At 40.5% G+C, this 15,972-nt stretch overlaps 1 protein-coding gene and 1 pseudogene across 1 annotated transcript; both read right to left on the bottom strand.

Annotated features, from left to right (window-relative positions):
• Window positions 1-2,995: 2,995 nt before the first annotated feature.
• Window positions 2,996-4,014, bottom strand: LOC101043825 (olfactory receptor 52I1-like; annotated as a pseudogene).
• Window positions 4,015-10,709: 6,695 nt separating this feature from the next.
• On the bottom strand, window positions 10,710-11,834 carry LOC101044139 (olfactory receptor 52I1). Its single transcript, XM_003923388.4, has one exon. It carries the CDS (start codon window positions 11,810-11,812, stop codon window positions 10,760-10,762), a length of 1,053 nt encoding a protein of 350 aa, XP_003923437.3. The 5' UTR covers window positions 11,813-11,834; the 3' UTR covers window positions 10,710-10,759.
• Window positions 11,835-15,972: the final 4,138 nt, after the last annotated feature.

The following is a 15,972-nucleotide window of genomic DNA, read 5'->3' as shown; positions in this document are numbered from 1 at the left end:
TAATTGAGAAGTAGGTCCTTAGGAAGGACTTCAGTTATGTCTGTGGACACTTGGCACAAAGGATTAAGAGAAAATCAATGTTGTTCTTTCGCTATTAGGACAAATCTTGGAAGTTTCCTTGAAACAGAGGATCGTTAGGTGATAAATTCATTCAAACCTAGGATGAAGGAAGGAATGAAATGGTCTCATTCATAATATACTCTTTTTTTGGTTAGTTTTATATATTTATTTATTTCCATTTATAAGCCTGTTTGGGCACCCTGCTTATTTGTTAGAAGAGTTATAAGGTTAAACAATGCCACATTATTACAGATTGTCTGATTTTTAAGACCAGACAAGAAGATTGAAGCTCTTAAGTGACTGAAAACCTTTTCTACAGAGTTGTTTACACTTCCCTCCTGAGAACCATATGAAAACAAGGACCTTATTTGTCTGTTCACCATTGTAGCCCTAGCCTAGTACTGTATGTGTGTGTATTAAATATTTAAGTGAGGGAACTTTCATGTGACTAGAATCAAAACAAAAATAACCTGCTTTTATCTTAAAGGAACAGTAAAAACTACAGGATACCTAATTATATTCCTGTTCAAATATGAATTTATTGGAAAATTTCTTTTACTGTACCTTTCATAAGTCATCCAGTAGGACAGGAGGCAGGTGGCCGTGTGGAGGTGGAGAGACTGCACTGCTCTCTGAAATGCCTAGGGTGGCATCCCTAGTTTGGTCCAAGCATTCACTGCAAGGCAGGGAGGAGCTTTGCCTACCCTTGTTTTGTAGAGAAACTGAGGGATGCAATACCTGAGCCTTATGGGAGAAGGCTGCAAAGAGGGTAAAATGCCTGGGTACTGCAACAAGAAAAAGACATAGGGGCAAATCCTTCAGTTCAAAACTACCTACAGAAATGCAGTCTTCATTTTTTCAATCAAGATTGGTTGTAATCTCTTAAAATCTAAACATGAAGGGGCTACTGTGCATCCCAGGCACTAATTAAGAGAGCACACATTGCTTCACATGATGGGCCAGGACCATGTCTGAATGTAAGGTGAGAAGCATAGGATTTCCCAATCGGCATAGCCATGGAAAGGAATCAGCACACTTCGGGAAGTATGCGGTTCAGTAAATATTTGAGTTCCAGCAGTGGGTTCCACCTAGTTTTAGGGAAAACCAATGAGAATGAAACACAAAGCTGGTAGGGCAAGCTTCCTGATGGAAATGCTGTGGAGAAATTACTGTTTGGGGGGCAGGCTGGACTATACCTTTGTTGCTTTACATCAGATTCTTTAATACATCCAATATGCTTTCATTTAATGGACACAGCCAATTTTTCAGGTTTCTTATGGAGAAAGAATAATGTGACATTTCAAAATGAAAATCTTATCAAATGTGTTTAACAACCTTATAATCTCATCTTTATGTTAGGGGGTTTTGAGGAAAAAAAAAATTCCACTTTACTGCTCTTTGGGAACTCAGTGCATCATTAACAGATTTTTAAAAGGCTGATTTCTACTCTGCTGGTGTTCAGAAATTGAATACATTGTTGGCAGGTAAACAAGTCAAATATTAGCAAAAGGTATAGATGTTAAGTTACTAAGTAGCTTGTCTATTTGAAAGAGTTGTCATGTAAGTACTGGTCTGTATGACTACTCCCTTAAAATTATGGAATTAGAAATGTATTGGGTATATTTTTAAGTTCATACAATATGTCAGAGATTGTGTTATCTGCTTTCCATGTTTCATTTATTTAATCTTTAATACTCTAAGAATTAATGTTTTCTCTATCAGTAGGCAGGAAGTGTTAAGAGGCAGATATAATAACTTGCCCAGTTTCTTCTTGCACTTTGAATTTTAACACTATTAGGAAATTATCTTTTTATTAAGATTTTCAAATGTACCAGAGTTAAATACATATTTCTCTTATACGTGAGATCTTTTTCTTCTAACATAGACTGATTACTCAGTTCAGGACTTTCTGAAGGGGAAAAACAAAACCAAAAATCATGTAAGCATTCAGTGACCCGGAGAATAGTGGTCACATTTCAACTTCTTTATCTGTATTGCTCTCTGTTAACCTCTTCATCCCAGAGCATACCCCCTCAGAGGTGCCCACAAGAAGAAAGACCTGTGTGTATTTGATCCCCACCTTCTATGCCTAAGGTTGATTTACATAGACCAGGACTAGGAAGCAACAAGAAAGATTTCCAAAAGCAAACTTAGTTAGCTTCTGTTCCTTAAAAACAAAAAGCTGGTAATTGGTATACTAACTCCAACTAGCTCAACAATAGGGGATACATTTAAAAGTTTAGTGGTATTTTACAGAACATAACAGTATACCTGGGTGTTCAAAGTGATTTGGAATCAGAGAACCAAAGTCTTACTCTCTTCATCCATTCTTGGCAACTGGCTTTTGTTGCATGGGCCAGTTTTCTCCTTCCAGTTTACGTGTTGTAGAATTGCCATCATCTTTGATCACAAGTCCGTGTCTCCCCAGACACACGGTAAACCATATGGCTTGGGAAGGACTCTGGTCTAGGTGTGAGCATAGGACCCAAATGGAATGAGATCACTATTGGGCCAGAGGGCAGGGTCATATATTAATAGCTTCTTCCATGTAATCACATGGAGGGAAGAACAGTTCTGAGAATATCAGTCAGTTTTAGAGGGAGATATCAAATAGTTGGTTTCTTCAGCAGAGGGGATGGTGGGATATTAGGTAGGAAATATGGGTCAGATGTTATAGAAGGAAGAATTCCAAAGTTCTATTCTGTACCAAACTTACTCTGATTCAGACACTATTGTATTACCACATTTAAAATGTCAGAAAGTTAGAAACATTTCATTCATATTCTTGGTAGAAATTTAAAAGTTGCACAAAGATGCCATTTACAGCTTCATCTTAGAATTCCTTATAGTACCAGGTAAACCAGTCCCGCTCCACAGATCTCTAAGGCATCTTTGAATTTGGCTGGAATGCTCCAGATCTGAACAGATACTGTATTCATGAACCCTGGTTGGAGTGGTCAAAGAGGAAGTGCATCAGATAACACCATATTCCCTCCAGCAGTTGTTTGGTCCTCATGCCATAGATGACGGGATTTAAGGTGGCTGGGATGATCAGGTACAGGTCAGATAGAAGCACTCGGGTATGCAAGGGCACTACATCCTGCCCCAGCCAGACCGCATAGATGGATGCCATTCCAGGTAGATGGTACAAAGCCGTAACTCCCACGTGGGAGCCACATGTGCTTAATGCTTTCAACTGAGCATTCTTTGAAGAGAACTCAAATTCTGCCCTGAGAATCAAGACATAGAAGGCAGCAATGAGGGCCACATCAGAGCCCACCATAATAGAGGAACCAATTAGACTGTAGAGACTGCTAGGCATGGGGTCTGTACACACTAACCTGGCCAAAGCTAAGTGCTCACAGTAGGAGTGAAGAACCACATTGGAGCCACAGAAAGGTAGATGACTCACCATCCAACTCAGTGGAGTCATGAATGTGACAGCTCTGATGGTGATGATGAGACTCATTCCCAGCATCACTTGAGGTGTAAGAATTCTCTTGTAGTGCAGGGGCTTGCAGATGGCTACATAGCGGTCAAAAGCCATGGCCAGCAGCAGGCCTGTCTCCACAGCTGTGGCTAAGTGAACAAAGAACATCTGAGTGAAACAAGCATTAAAGCTGATGGAGCTGTCTCCTGTGCAGAAGATGTCACTTGGGTACCCCTGAGGAGGCCATAACCATGTCCACAGCAGCCAGAACACACAGAAAGCAATATATGGGCTCATGTAGAGTAGAATTCATCCAGATTGCAGTCACGATGAGGGTGTTTCCTAACAGGGATATGATGTACCTGGTGCTCAATGAGATAGCCAGTCAAAGATTGTAGTCCTGGGATACCCTCAAGGATGAAGGAGGCAGGGGTTTCCATTGTGTGGTTGTAGGCTGGACCCAGGATCACAGGTGAGACTTCTTGCCTATTGTATAAATAATGTAAGAGAAGAATGCAGTCCATCAAGATTTATTCCCATCTGTGATGATAGGAAAGCAGAGGGATATCTTAGCTTGGTGGTATTCTTAGGATCAAAAAGGGACATCTAATAACGTTATCCTGCTCTACTTTTCATCCCTTTCAGTATTTTTTGCCTTAAAACTTACTGTTCATTGAAGGATTAGCTCGAGGGTTACCTCCATTAGGAAGTCTGTTTTCTTCCTCCCCTATTCCATGTGCAGGCTAAGTTAGTTACCTTTCTCTGAGCTTTCATGCAGTCTGCCATAGTGACCTCCAATGGACTAAATTGACAATTCTAAAACAACCTATGACTTTATGGTATACACTTAAGTGCATGTATATTATTCATGGCCTTATAGCAAAGATATGATTCATAACTGTGGTCTTAAGTCTCTTAAAAGATACTACGTCTCAAGATTGGCCTACTTTATCACTTCCTGTGCCTCTCCTAAAAAAATTTAAAAAGGCTTCCATTATGAGAAGGTGCCATATGCCTAGCCTTAGATACTGTCTCTAGTGACCCATTTTTAACTTCTTGTTAGAAATGTGGCTCCTCCTTGAGTAATGGGGTAGATTAGATTAATGGAATTCTGTGCTCATAATCCCATTTGCTGCAGTAGACATTTTCACTGTTAAGAACTAGACGAGCACTCACCAAGTTCTCTATCCTAATCATGGAACATATATTTGCCCCTTCCTTTTACCTCCTAGAAAGCTTAGCACTTTGACTTCACACCCAGGTGCCAGCAGCAACCATAGTGGGAGTCCTCAGGAGTCTTCTAAAAAGACAACTTTCTGGGATATGATTGCAAACTGTGTTCCTTATGAAACAAATCAAAATCCCTAGGCTTAAGAAATGCTACATCATAGAAGAGATAGAATACAGTACTTAGCTCCACATCACAGTCAATTTATAGGAGGTTTACTGTCTAGAGATACTAAGTGAGACATCTCCAATGACAGAGCATGAGAAGATGAGGAAAGCTATTGAAGTAGAATGGTAGTGAAGAGTGAAAGGAAAATTCAGGAGATCCTTGAGACTGCCACATGTGTTCTGGATGCCACAAACTCAGGGTTCATTATTATTGTACAAGGACTGTAGAAAAGTTCAGGGATCCAAACAGCCTCTTCCCCACTCACCTCTGATTCAGGATGTTCCTCCCCTGGCTGCCCTGTGTAAATTCACCTTTCCTTAGGAGGCAGCCTCAGCAGATGTTGCCACATTACTCCTCTTGCCAGCCCTGGAAACTCTAAACTGGGCATGCCTTTCATACCCTTGAGTGGGCTTTTCTTTTTAATCTCCATTTACTTTTCTTCTCAATTCACATTGCTGGAGATTTACAGTTGTTGTCAGTCTTTGCAAAGAATGAGGTACTTGGTTTGGTTTGTTGGTTCTTTTTCTAAATATGTACTTCAGTCGCTGATACTTAAAGTTTTCTAGCTAAGATCAATAACGATTTTCATCAAGGATCTGTTGTCAGTCCAGTGACTCTTTTTCTTTATTTATTTTACTTGACGTCTCCAAAACATTTAATACAACTGCCTATTCCCTGGTTTTTTGTTAACTTTTTAAAACACTATGAACATACTGTAAAATGCAAAAATATGAGCCAAATATCCTTATAAATAATTATTATTAGAAGACAGGAAGACAAATATCTAGACACCACAATGTGTACTGAGATCAAGATAGACACACTGTTGTTCTCTGGTTGTTAAGGTTTACTGTTTTCAGAATGTTTTGGCCAAGTTCAACTAAGACATATTTCAGTACTGCACCTGCCTTTGCCTTCATCCTGTGAAAACATTCACATGCAGACCTGGAGGGTCAGTCACTGAAAACCAACTTGGAAAAGTTCTTAAACTTCAATAACCTATGATTTACAGACCATAAAATATGTGAGGATTTTTCATTCCTATTAAAAGGATAGGCAATGCATAATTGAAATTGAAATTGTATTAATGGTAAAAGAACTAATAACAACACATTTGAATGGGGCCTGTCTGGTTTATGATAATTCTGAGTTATTCTGATCTCTAACTGAACTGCTCCCATCCAGCCCTACTGTTTGAGTTTCTTTCTCATAACTCTACTTAGTTTCCTTTTTTTTTTTTTTTTTTTTGAGACGGAGTTTCGCTCTTGTTACCCAGGCTGGAGTGCAATGGCGCGATCTCGGCTCACCGCAACCTCCGCCTCCTGGGTTCAGGCAAGTCTCCTGCCTCAGCCTCCTGAGTAGCTGAGATTACAAGCACGCGCCACCATGCCCAGCTAATTTTTTGTGTTTTTAGTAGAGACAGGGTTTCACCATGTTGACCAGGATGGTCTCGATCTCTTGACCTTGTGATCCACCCGCCTCGGCCTCCCAAAGTGCTGGGATTACAGGCTTGAGCCACCGTGCCTGGCCTACTTAGTTTCTTAAAACTGTCTCTCCCCCATGTCAATATTGTGCTTACTTCTTCCCTTCTCGGCTTTCAAAGTAATGTATGTCCATTCTCCTTCCAACCTTTGCTATCCAACTATCATTTTCATAAGCTCTTGGTATCAGCAATACCCAGCACACCTGACCAGCCCTGCACAAAAGGACTGGGGGCTTATATTTTCCACTCTGGGGTGACCTGACCTTCATACTCTGTCAACCCAACACCAATGCCGAAGTCAGTTACCCCATAGTCCAAGAGTTTTCTCTGTTTAACTTTCTCTAAATGTGGCCTGATAGTCCACATTTCTTTCATGCAAAAGAAGAGGGGTTAATACAGGACACCTTGGGAGGAGCAGAAAGAGAAAACAAACTCAAATATAGGCAAACAATGGAGAGTCATAGTGTCTTTTCCAAAAGCTTTTCACTGGGGACTCTATTCCCTCTGGATACTTAATCATCCTGCATTGTCCCTGGATACTCATCTTCCCGTGGCCTCTGCCCAGCAAACAAATATTGCAACTCCTCAAGAGACTGGTTTTTCTATGTGCTCTGGACCCTGGGGATTTCCACATTGTAGGAGGAAGCAAATGCTTAGTGGCTGAGGAATCTTTGTTTCTTCAGGTCCTCACTCAAAGGATACCTAAAAGTTAGACTAAAAGTATAAAGTGCATCCTGGGAAAACCAAAGACTCACGATTGGTAGGATTTGTGAAAGCCCACTATGTGCCTAGCATCCCGGTAAATGCTTTTTTCAAATATTATCTCAGTCAGTTTTCAGAACCTCCTGAAGTAGCTGCCATCATCACATTGACATCTTATAGATGAAGCTAAGGTTCATAAAAGTCACAAAACTAGTAAGCCAGAGAGTCAAGATATAAATTCTAAAAACCATAATTCATTTCACTTTGTTGTAGAACTATTCACACTGATAGTGTACTTAATATCTCAAAGCCCAGCTCACATTTCCTCAGTTCTGCCTGGGAACTCAGGCCAGGCTTCACTGGTTAAATGTTTCCCATGATGTTATAATGTCCTGTTGAACAGAGAAGGGAAATGGGATGTAGGACAGAGCAAGGAAGATGAGTTTTGCAACTGGATATAGGACATGCACCTGAGCACAAAAGTATGAGAACAGGGCTATTCTCAGCTTGGTGGTATTGCGGGATCAAAAAAAATGACTTCTAATGCTGTGCTACTTTTCATCCTTCTTACAAATTTCTATTCATTATTCAAGGATCAGCTTAAGTCATCTCCTTTGGACTTGTGTTCTGCTCCAAATAGAGTATGAACATTTTCTCCAAACAGAGAATAAACCAGAGGTGGTAGAGTCAGGGGACTTGAAAGGGACTGAATATACAAGAGACTAGAAGGGTGTTGGGGCCATGTTTTAAAGGTCATGACTTCTGCCTGGGCATCTTCTGTGGGAAGGAATAAAATTGGGAGAAAATAGTCAACAGGCACAAGCTATAATGTTTCTTGTATTATTTTAATGCAAAAATGCATAACTATTTGGAAATATGAAAGACTAAGAAACACTGTTGCATGCTCTCAGTTCCCCAGATCCTAAGTGGATTATAAAAAGAATGGTGAGTGGTCTTTTTTTTTGTCTTTCAGATTTTGAGGGATGGTGAGGGGGAAGCCAGAATAAGATTTGTGCCTTGTCAGGCTAACCTAACAATTGCTAAAGATTAGGTGGACCTAAATTCAACCAAATCTGTATTCTCTACCAAAACTTATCTCTGATTCAGATCAAGTTGATTGAATCCTCTGAAACTATCAGAAAATCAGAAAAATTAGATTCACACTCCTCCTAGTAATTGAAAAGCTATGCAAAGACATCCTTTACACCTTATCTTAGAATTCCCAGATAAACCAATCCAGCTCCACAAAGATATCTTTCTTTGAAGTCGGCTCCAGATCTGAACAGATATTATGTTCATGAACCCAAGTTGAAGTGATCAAAGAGGAAGTGCTTCAGAACACTCCATATTCTCTCCCACAATTGTTTGGTCCTCATGCCATAGATGATGGGATTTAGAGTGGCTGGGATAATCAGGTACAGGTCAGCTAGCAGCACTTGGGTGTGCAAGGGCACTACATCCTGCCCCAGCCAGGCCGCATAGATGGTTGCCATCCCAGGTAGACAGTACAAAGCCATAACTCCCACGTGGGAGCCACATGTGCTTAATGCTTTCAGTGGAGCATTCTGTGGAGACATTCACATGCGGACCTAGAGAGGCAATGACTTAAAGCTAGCATAGAAAAGCTATGCTTAATTTCAATAACTCAGGATTCACAAATCTTAAGATACATGAGGATTTTTCATTTCTATTAAAAGAGTGGGGAATAAATATTTCAAACTGAAATTGTCTTAAAGATAAAAGAACTATGTGCATTTGAATCAGACCTTTCTGTTTATGATAACCCTTTCTTCCTACCTGGGTACTTACCCTCTCTAACCAAACATGCACCCAGTCAGCCCTACTGCTGGGTCTCTTTTCTCATAATTGTTCTTAGTCCCATAAAACTATCTCTCCACCATGCCAGTATTAAACCTACCCCTTCCTCTCTGCTTTCAATTAAAGTGATCATATGTCCCATTCTCTCTCCCACCTTTCCTATCCAAATATTATCTCCATACATTCTTGTTATCAGAAATACCCACCATACCTAGACAGCTCTGAATAGGAAGAGTAAAGTCTTATATTTTCCATTCTGGCCTTTCAGACTCCATCAGCCCAACACCAATGCCCAAGTCAGTTACCCACAATCTGAGAGTTTTCTCTGTTTAACTTTCTCTAATGAGTCCATGCCTCATAGTCCACATTTCTTCCACACAGAAGAAGAGGAGTTAATACAGGAGGAGGAGAAGGAAGGACAAATTAAATCAAATATGAACAAACAATGGAGAGTCATATTGGCCTGTCCAAAGACTTCACCCTGGGGCCCTCTTTTCCCTCTGGATACTGAATCATCCTGCCTTGTCCCTGGACACCCACCTTCCCTTGGCCTTTGCCCAGCAAGGAAACATTGCAACTCCTCAACAGATGGGTTTATCTATGTGCTCTGGCCCCTGGGGATTTCCTGACTGCAGGAGGAAGCAGATGCTTACTGACTGAAGAGTCTTTATTTCTTCAAGTTTTCACAGCATACCTAAAAGTTAGACTAAGCATAGAGTGCATCCTGAAAGGAAAACAAAAATACAGGATTGGTAGGATTTGTGAAAGCCCACTATGTGCCAGGCATCCTAATAAATGTTTTTTCAAATATTATCTCAGTCAGTTTTCAGAACTTCCTGAAGTAGCTGCCATCATGACATCAACATCTTATAGACGAAGCTACGGTTCATAAGGTCACAAAACTAGTAAGCCAGAGAGTCAATATGTAAATTCTAAAAACCACAATTCACTTTATTGTAGAACTATTCACACTGATAGTGTATTTAATATCTCAAAGTTGAGTTTGCTCTTCCTCAGTTCTGCCTGAGGACTTGGGCCAAGATTTGCTGGTTACATGTTTCCCCTGACACTGTCATAATATCCTGTTAAGCAGAGAAAAGAAATGGGATTTAGCGGAGAGCAGGGAAGATGAGTTTTTCAACTGGATATAGGACATGGACCTGAGACAAAACTATACGAATGGTTATATTCTCCAAATAGAGAATAAACCAGAGGCAGTAGAGTCAGGGGACTTGAAAGAATTGAAAATACAAGAGGCTAGAGGGATGCATGGGGCCATGTTTTAAAGATCATGACTTCTGCCTAAGCATTATCTGCAGGAATGAATAAAATTGGCAGAAAAGAGTTAATGGGCACAAGCCATAAAGTTTCATGTGTTTTTCTTTTTAATGGCAAGGGATACATAACTATTTGGAAGTATGAAAAACTAAGAAACACTGTTGCATGCTCTCAGTTTCTCAGATCCTTAGTGGACACATAGTAGTTCATGAAGAGAATGGAGAAAGGTCTTTTTTGTCTTGCATTTTGAAAGTTCGTGAAGCAGGAACAGAAAGAAGCTTTGTGCCTTCTTCAGCCTAACCTAGCACATTTCCTAAAGACCAGGGAAATGTAAGTTCAATCAAATATGTGTTCTCTACCAAAACTTAACTCTGATTCAGATACAAGTTAATTGAATCCACTGAGAAAGCCATCAGTAAATCAGAAACATTTCATTCACATTCCTGCTAACAATTGAAAAGTTATGCAAGGATATCCTTTACACCTTCATCTTAGAATTCCTGTAGTACCAGGTAAACAAATCCATCTCTACAGATCTCTAAGGCATCTTTAAAGGTGGCTGGAATGCTCCAGATCTGAAAAGATATTGTATTCATGAACTCAGGTTGAAGTGATCAAAGAGGAAGTGCATCAGATAACTCCATATTCTCTCCCGCAATTGTTTGGTCCTCATGCCATAGATGATGGGATTTAAGGTGGCTGGGATGATCAGGTACAGGTCAGCTAGCAGCACTTGGGTGTGCAAGGGCACTACATCCTGCCCCAGCCAGGCCGCATAGATGGATGCCATCCCAGGTAGATAGTACAAAGCCATAACTCCCACGTGGGAGCCACATGTGCTTAATGTTTTCAACTGAGCATTCTTTGAGGAGAGCCCAAATACTGCCCTGAGAATCAAGACATAGGAAGCAGCAATGAAGGCCACATCAGAGCCCACCATAATAGAGGAACCAATTACACTGTAGAGACTGCTGGGCATGGGGTCTGCACATGCTAACCTGGCCAAAGCTAAGTGCTCACAGTAGGAGTGGAGAACCACATTGGAGCCACAGAAAGGTAGATGACTCACCATCCAACTCAGTGGAGTCATGAATGTGACAGCTCTGATGGTGATGATGAGACTCATTCCCAGCATCACTTGAGGTGTAAGAATTCTCTTGTAGTGCAGGGGCTTGCAGATGGCTACATAGCGGTCAAAAGCCATGGCCAGCAGCAGGCCTGTCTCCACAGCTGTGGCTAAGTGAACAAAGAACATCTGAGTGAAACAAGCATTAAAGCTGATGGAGCTGTCTCCTGTGCAGAAGATATTCACCATCTTGGGTACCACTGAGGAGGCCATAACCATGTCCACAGCAGCCAGAACACACAGAAGGAAATACATGGGCTCATGTAGAGTAGAATTCATCCAGATTGTAGTCACGATGAGGGTGTTCCCTAACAGGGCTATGATGTACATGGCGCTCAATGAGATACCCAGCCAAAGATGTGAAGATTGTAGTCCTGGGATACCCACAAGGATGAAGGTGGCAGGGGTTTCCATTGTGTGGTTGTAGGCTGGACTCAGCATCACAGGTGAGACTTCTTTCCTGTCAATACAACAATGATGTATGAGAAGAATGCAGTCCTGTAAGATTAGTTGATACATGTTGTGCTGGGAAAACCTAGGGTTATCCTGAGCTTGGTGGTAATCTCAAGATAAAAAATGTGGCATCTGACAAAATTATCCTGTGCCACTTCCTTCCTTCTTAATATTCTTGCCTTATAAATTTTTATTCATTGTTCATGGATCAGCTCATGGCTTAACCTTCTTCAGAAAGCCTTTTCTGCTTTCTTTCTTCCCCGTTCCACACCCTTTCTTCTGAGCTTTCATGCAATCCATCATGACCTCAGAGAGACTAATCACTGTAATGCTCTCCCTGGACTTTATCATATGCACTTACGTGTATGTCTCTTGTTTGTGATCTTATACCAAGGGTATAATCCATGATTGTGGTCACAAGTCTATTTATGTATATTTATTACAGTAAATTTGCCACAGAATCAAGGATAAACAGAGAAATGAATCTGTCTTTCATCTCTGTATGCTGTTACTAATTGTATAAACAAAAACTTCCTGAGGTCAAACATATCATATTTTTTATACTTGATATAGCATCTTTAAAAAAATATGAAGGAAGTATCCTTGTGAAGAAATACATGAATGAGTTGGGAAAAATAAAGTCATTAGAGAACAACATAGTCACCTTCCATAGAGATAAACTATATGGAAATCTTACCTTATCTAAACTTTGTTTTGAATATCCTGTTCACTTAGATTAAATTACTACAAAGAAAACATTGTGACTACCTTATAGATAAACTTTCCCCAATAAGCTTTTATGATTTTTCAATCAGCTAACTCCTTTTTCCTGATAAACTACCTAAACATTCCAGGCAACAAGAAAGCTTTATCTTTTAGAATGCTAAGTACTTTATTATGAAGACAGTATTGCTAGCGCTGTGTTAAAAAGTGTAGTATTCATAATCTGAGTCTATTTCTCCATTTGTAAAACAGGACAAATATCCCTTCCATGCAGTACAGTTTGTATAACTTAACGCAGTTACATTAATATTTTATCCAAGATCATGTATCAAGTGTGTGATAAATTTGAGGTTCAAATCCAGTCTTTCCAGCTGTGATTCCCAGGTGTCCATCCAGCCTAATATGGATAGTCAAGAAAACTATGAGTCCTGACAAAACAACACTATAGGCTTCACTCGGCCAGGTTAGATAAGACAAAGAGAACTACTGCTGTGAACAGGCAGCAGCTGAGCTCCACCACTTGTTCATCTCTGTTTATTGCTGCATTCACTATCCATTGCTGCTTTCAGGTGTTACCATATCATAGCGTGTGTAATAATCTGGCTGGAGAACCCAAAATACAAGTAGTCAGCCTAAACTACCATTACATTCTGTGTGACGGCCCTTTAGTTACTTTCTCCTTAGGATGATTGATTTTCATGATTTCTTATGGTGTCTGGTCATGGGCACATTCTCCTAACCATGTGAGAATACTCCTTGCAAGGGGCACTGCTTCTTCTAATGGTGACATTCAGCTTTGGGAGACATTGGTTGATCTTCATGGATCCCCTAGGTTTTCTTCCTCGGAATACAGCATACAAATCCTGCATACTTTCACGTACCACACGCAAAATGTGTTACTGATCCTACATCATCGAGAGGCAGGATAGCAAAGGGAAAAAACACTGTTCTAGATTCAAACGCCTAGACTTAAAAACCCACTCTGTCATCCTGGTGCAGTGGCTGATGCCTATAATCCCAGCACTTTGGGAGGCCAAGGTGGGGGAATCATGGAGCCAGGAGTTCGAGACCAGCCTGGCCAACATGGTGAAACCCCATGTCTACTAAAAATACACAAAATTAGTTGGTTGGGCATGGTGGCAGGCGCCTGTAATCCCAGCTACTTGGGAGGCTGAGGCACAAGAATCATTTGAACCCAAGAGGCAGAGATTGCAGTGAGCTGAAATCGTACCAGTGCACTCCAGCTGGGGCAACAATGTGAGACTCTGTCTCAAAGAAAAAAAAAAAGAAAGCCTAAGAGTGACTCCACTTCTGCTACCATATAACGACTCTTGCCAAACTGAATTCAGATTAAGGATGGAGTGGAGGCAGGTATAACAAATATTTCCTTTTCAGGCTAAATTGCTACTTCAACTCTTTTTCCTATTGCTGTTAGATCATTTCACTTCCTAGAGAAATGGACATATAGGTTGGTCAAAGACCTGGACTCTGGATGCCAAGAATGGGGGGAATATGTTAAGAACATGTAATCTCTTTTCTCACTTTAATTTGTATCTCTCAAGGCCTCAGCCTAGTTCACCACATTAATTGTATGATTTGTGTTGACATCACAGTAGTCATATATAGCCCAAGAATTATCTTAGGTGTTCAGGCATTCTAAAATGATGTGTGTTTATTTACCAAGCCTCAAGACTAGCTTGCTTTATCTATTACTTCCTGTGTCTCTCCTGAATAAAGTGTTTCCATAGTAAGAATCTGCCATGTATCTACCCTTGTATACTGTCTCTAATTTCTCCGTTTTAAGCTCTCATCAGGGGCATCACTTCTACCTGAGTGATGAGATAGATCAGATTAATGGAATTCTATGCACAGAATCCCATCTACTACAGTAGACATTTTCTCTGTTAGCCAAGCACTAGAGGAAAGTTTACCAGGTTCTCAATCCTAACCAAAAGACCTCTGTTTGCCCCTTTGATTAACCTCGTGGAGAGCCTAGCATTGATTTGCTCTACACCCAGGTGCCAATAACAGCTGTGATAGGAGTCCTCTGTTGTTTTCTGAAAAGCCAAATTTCTGGGACATGATTACAAACTGTGGTCTGTATAAAACAAATAAACCTACAAGAAGAAGAAAATCCCTGAATTTAAGAAATGCTGTATCACGGAACAGATTGAATAGAGTATTGAGCTCCACATCACAGTCAGTTTGCAGGAGCTTACTATAAACTGCTGAAACACTGGGTGAGACATCTTCAGTGATGGATCACAAGAAAAGGAGGGAAAGCTTTTGAAGTAGAATGACAGTGAAGAGTGAAAGGAAAATTCAGGATATGCTTGAGACTGCCGCATGTGTTCTGGATGCCACAAACTCAGCCTTGTGCATTATTGTATAAAGGACTGAAGAAAGCTTGGGGATCCAAACTGCCTCTTCCCAACTCACCTCTGATCCAGGATATTCCTCCCCTGGCTGCCTTGTGTAAATTCACCTTTCTTCAGGAGGCAGCCCCAGCTGATGCTTGTCCCACCCCTCCTCTCACCAGCCTGGGAACTAACTGGGAATAACTTTCATGCCCTTAAGAGTGCTTTTTTTTAAAATCTTCATTTGCTTTTCTTCTTGATTAGCACTGCTAGAGATTTAATTATTAGTAATCTTTTCAAAAAACAGGATATGTGATTTTGTTGGCTTTTTTAAGTATATATTTACTCAGTGTATTCATACTGAAAATGTCTTGGCTGAGATCGAATGTGATCTCCATCAAGGATCTGTTGCCAGTCCAGTGACTCTTTTTCTCTCTATTTTACCAAAACATCTCATACAACTGCCTGTTCCTTCATTTTTTGTTTTATTTTTGAAACATTATGGACATACTGGAAAACGCACAAATCCCAAGTGTTCCATTAGATGAATAATTACAATGTAAACACATGAACACACCTATGTAGACACAAATCAAGATATACATACTCCTGCTCTCTGGCTGTTAAGGCAAATTGTTCAGAATGCTCTGTCTAAGCTCTCCTAAGACATAGTTCTAGCTCTGCACCTACCTATGTTTTCATATTCACGTGCAGACCTGGAGGGCTGATCACTGAAAAGTAGCTTTAAAAAGCCCGGCCAGGCACAGTGGTTCAGCCTGTAATTCTAGGACTTTGGAGGCCAAGGCAGGCAGATTGCCTGAGCTCAGGAGTTCAAGACCACCCTGGACAACACGGCAAAACCCTATCTCTAGTAAAAATACAAAAAAGTAGCTGGGTGTGGTGGTGAGTGCCTGTAGTCCCAGCTAATCAGGAGGCTGAGGCACGAGAATCACTTGAATCCATAAGGCAGAGGTTGCTGTGAGCCGAGATTATACCACTGTACTCCAACCTGGGTGACAGAATGGAGATGCCATCTCAAAAAAGTAAATAAATAAATAAACCAGAAATATAAAATAAACAATTGCTTAATGTCAGTAATTCATGATTTACAAAGCACAGACCTGTGACAATTTTTTATTTCTATTA

Source organism: Saimiri boliviensis, chromosome 6 (genome assembly GCF_048565385.1).
Source record: "Saimiri boliviensis isolate mSaiBol1 chromosome 6, mSaiBol1.pri, whole genome shotgun sequence".
Classification (NCBI taxonomy): domain Eukaryota; kingdom Metazoa; phylum Chordata; class Mammalia; order Primates; family Cebidae; genus Saimiri; species Saimiri boliviensis.
Note: the sequence above shows the minus strand (reverse complement) of the source record. Positions and strands in the feature narration are given on the sequence as shown.

Bases quoted from the DNA above. Each gene is read 5' to 3' on its own strand.
- LOC101044139 (XM_003923388.4), bottom strand. From the start codon at position 11,812: ATGTATCAACTAATCTTACAGGACTGCATTCTTCTCATACATCATTGT.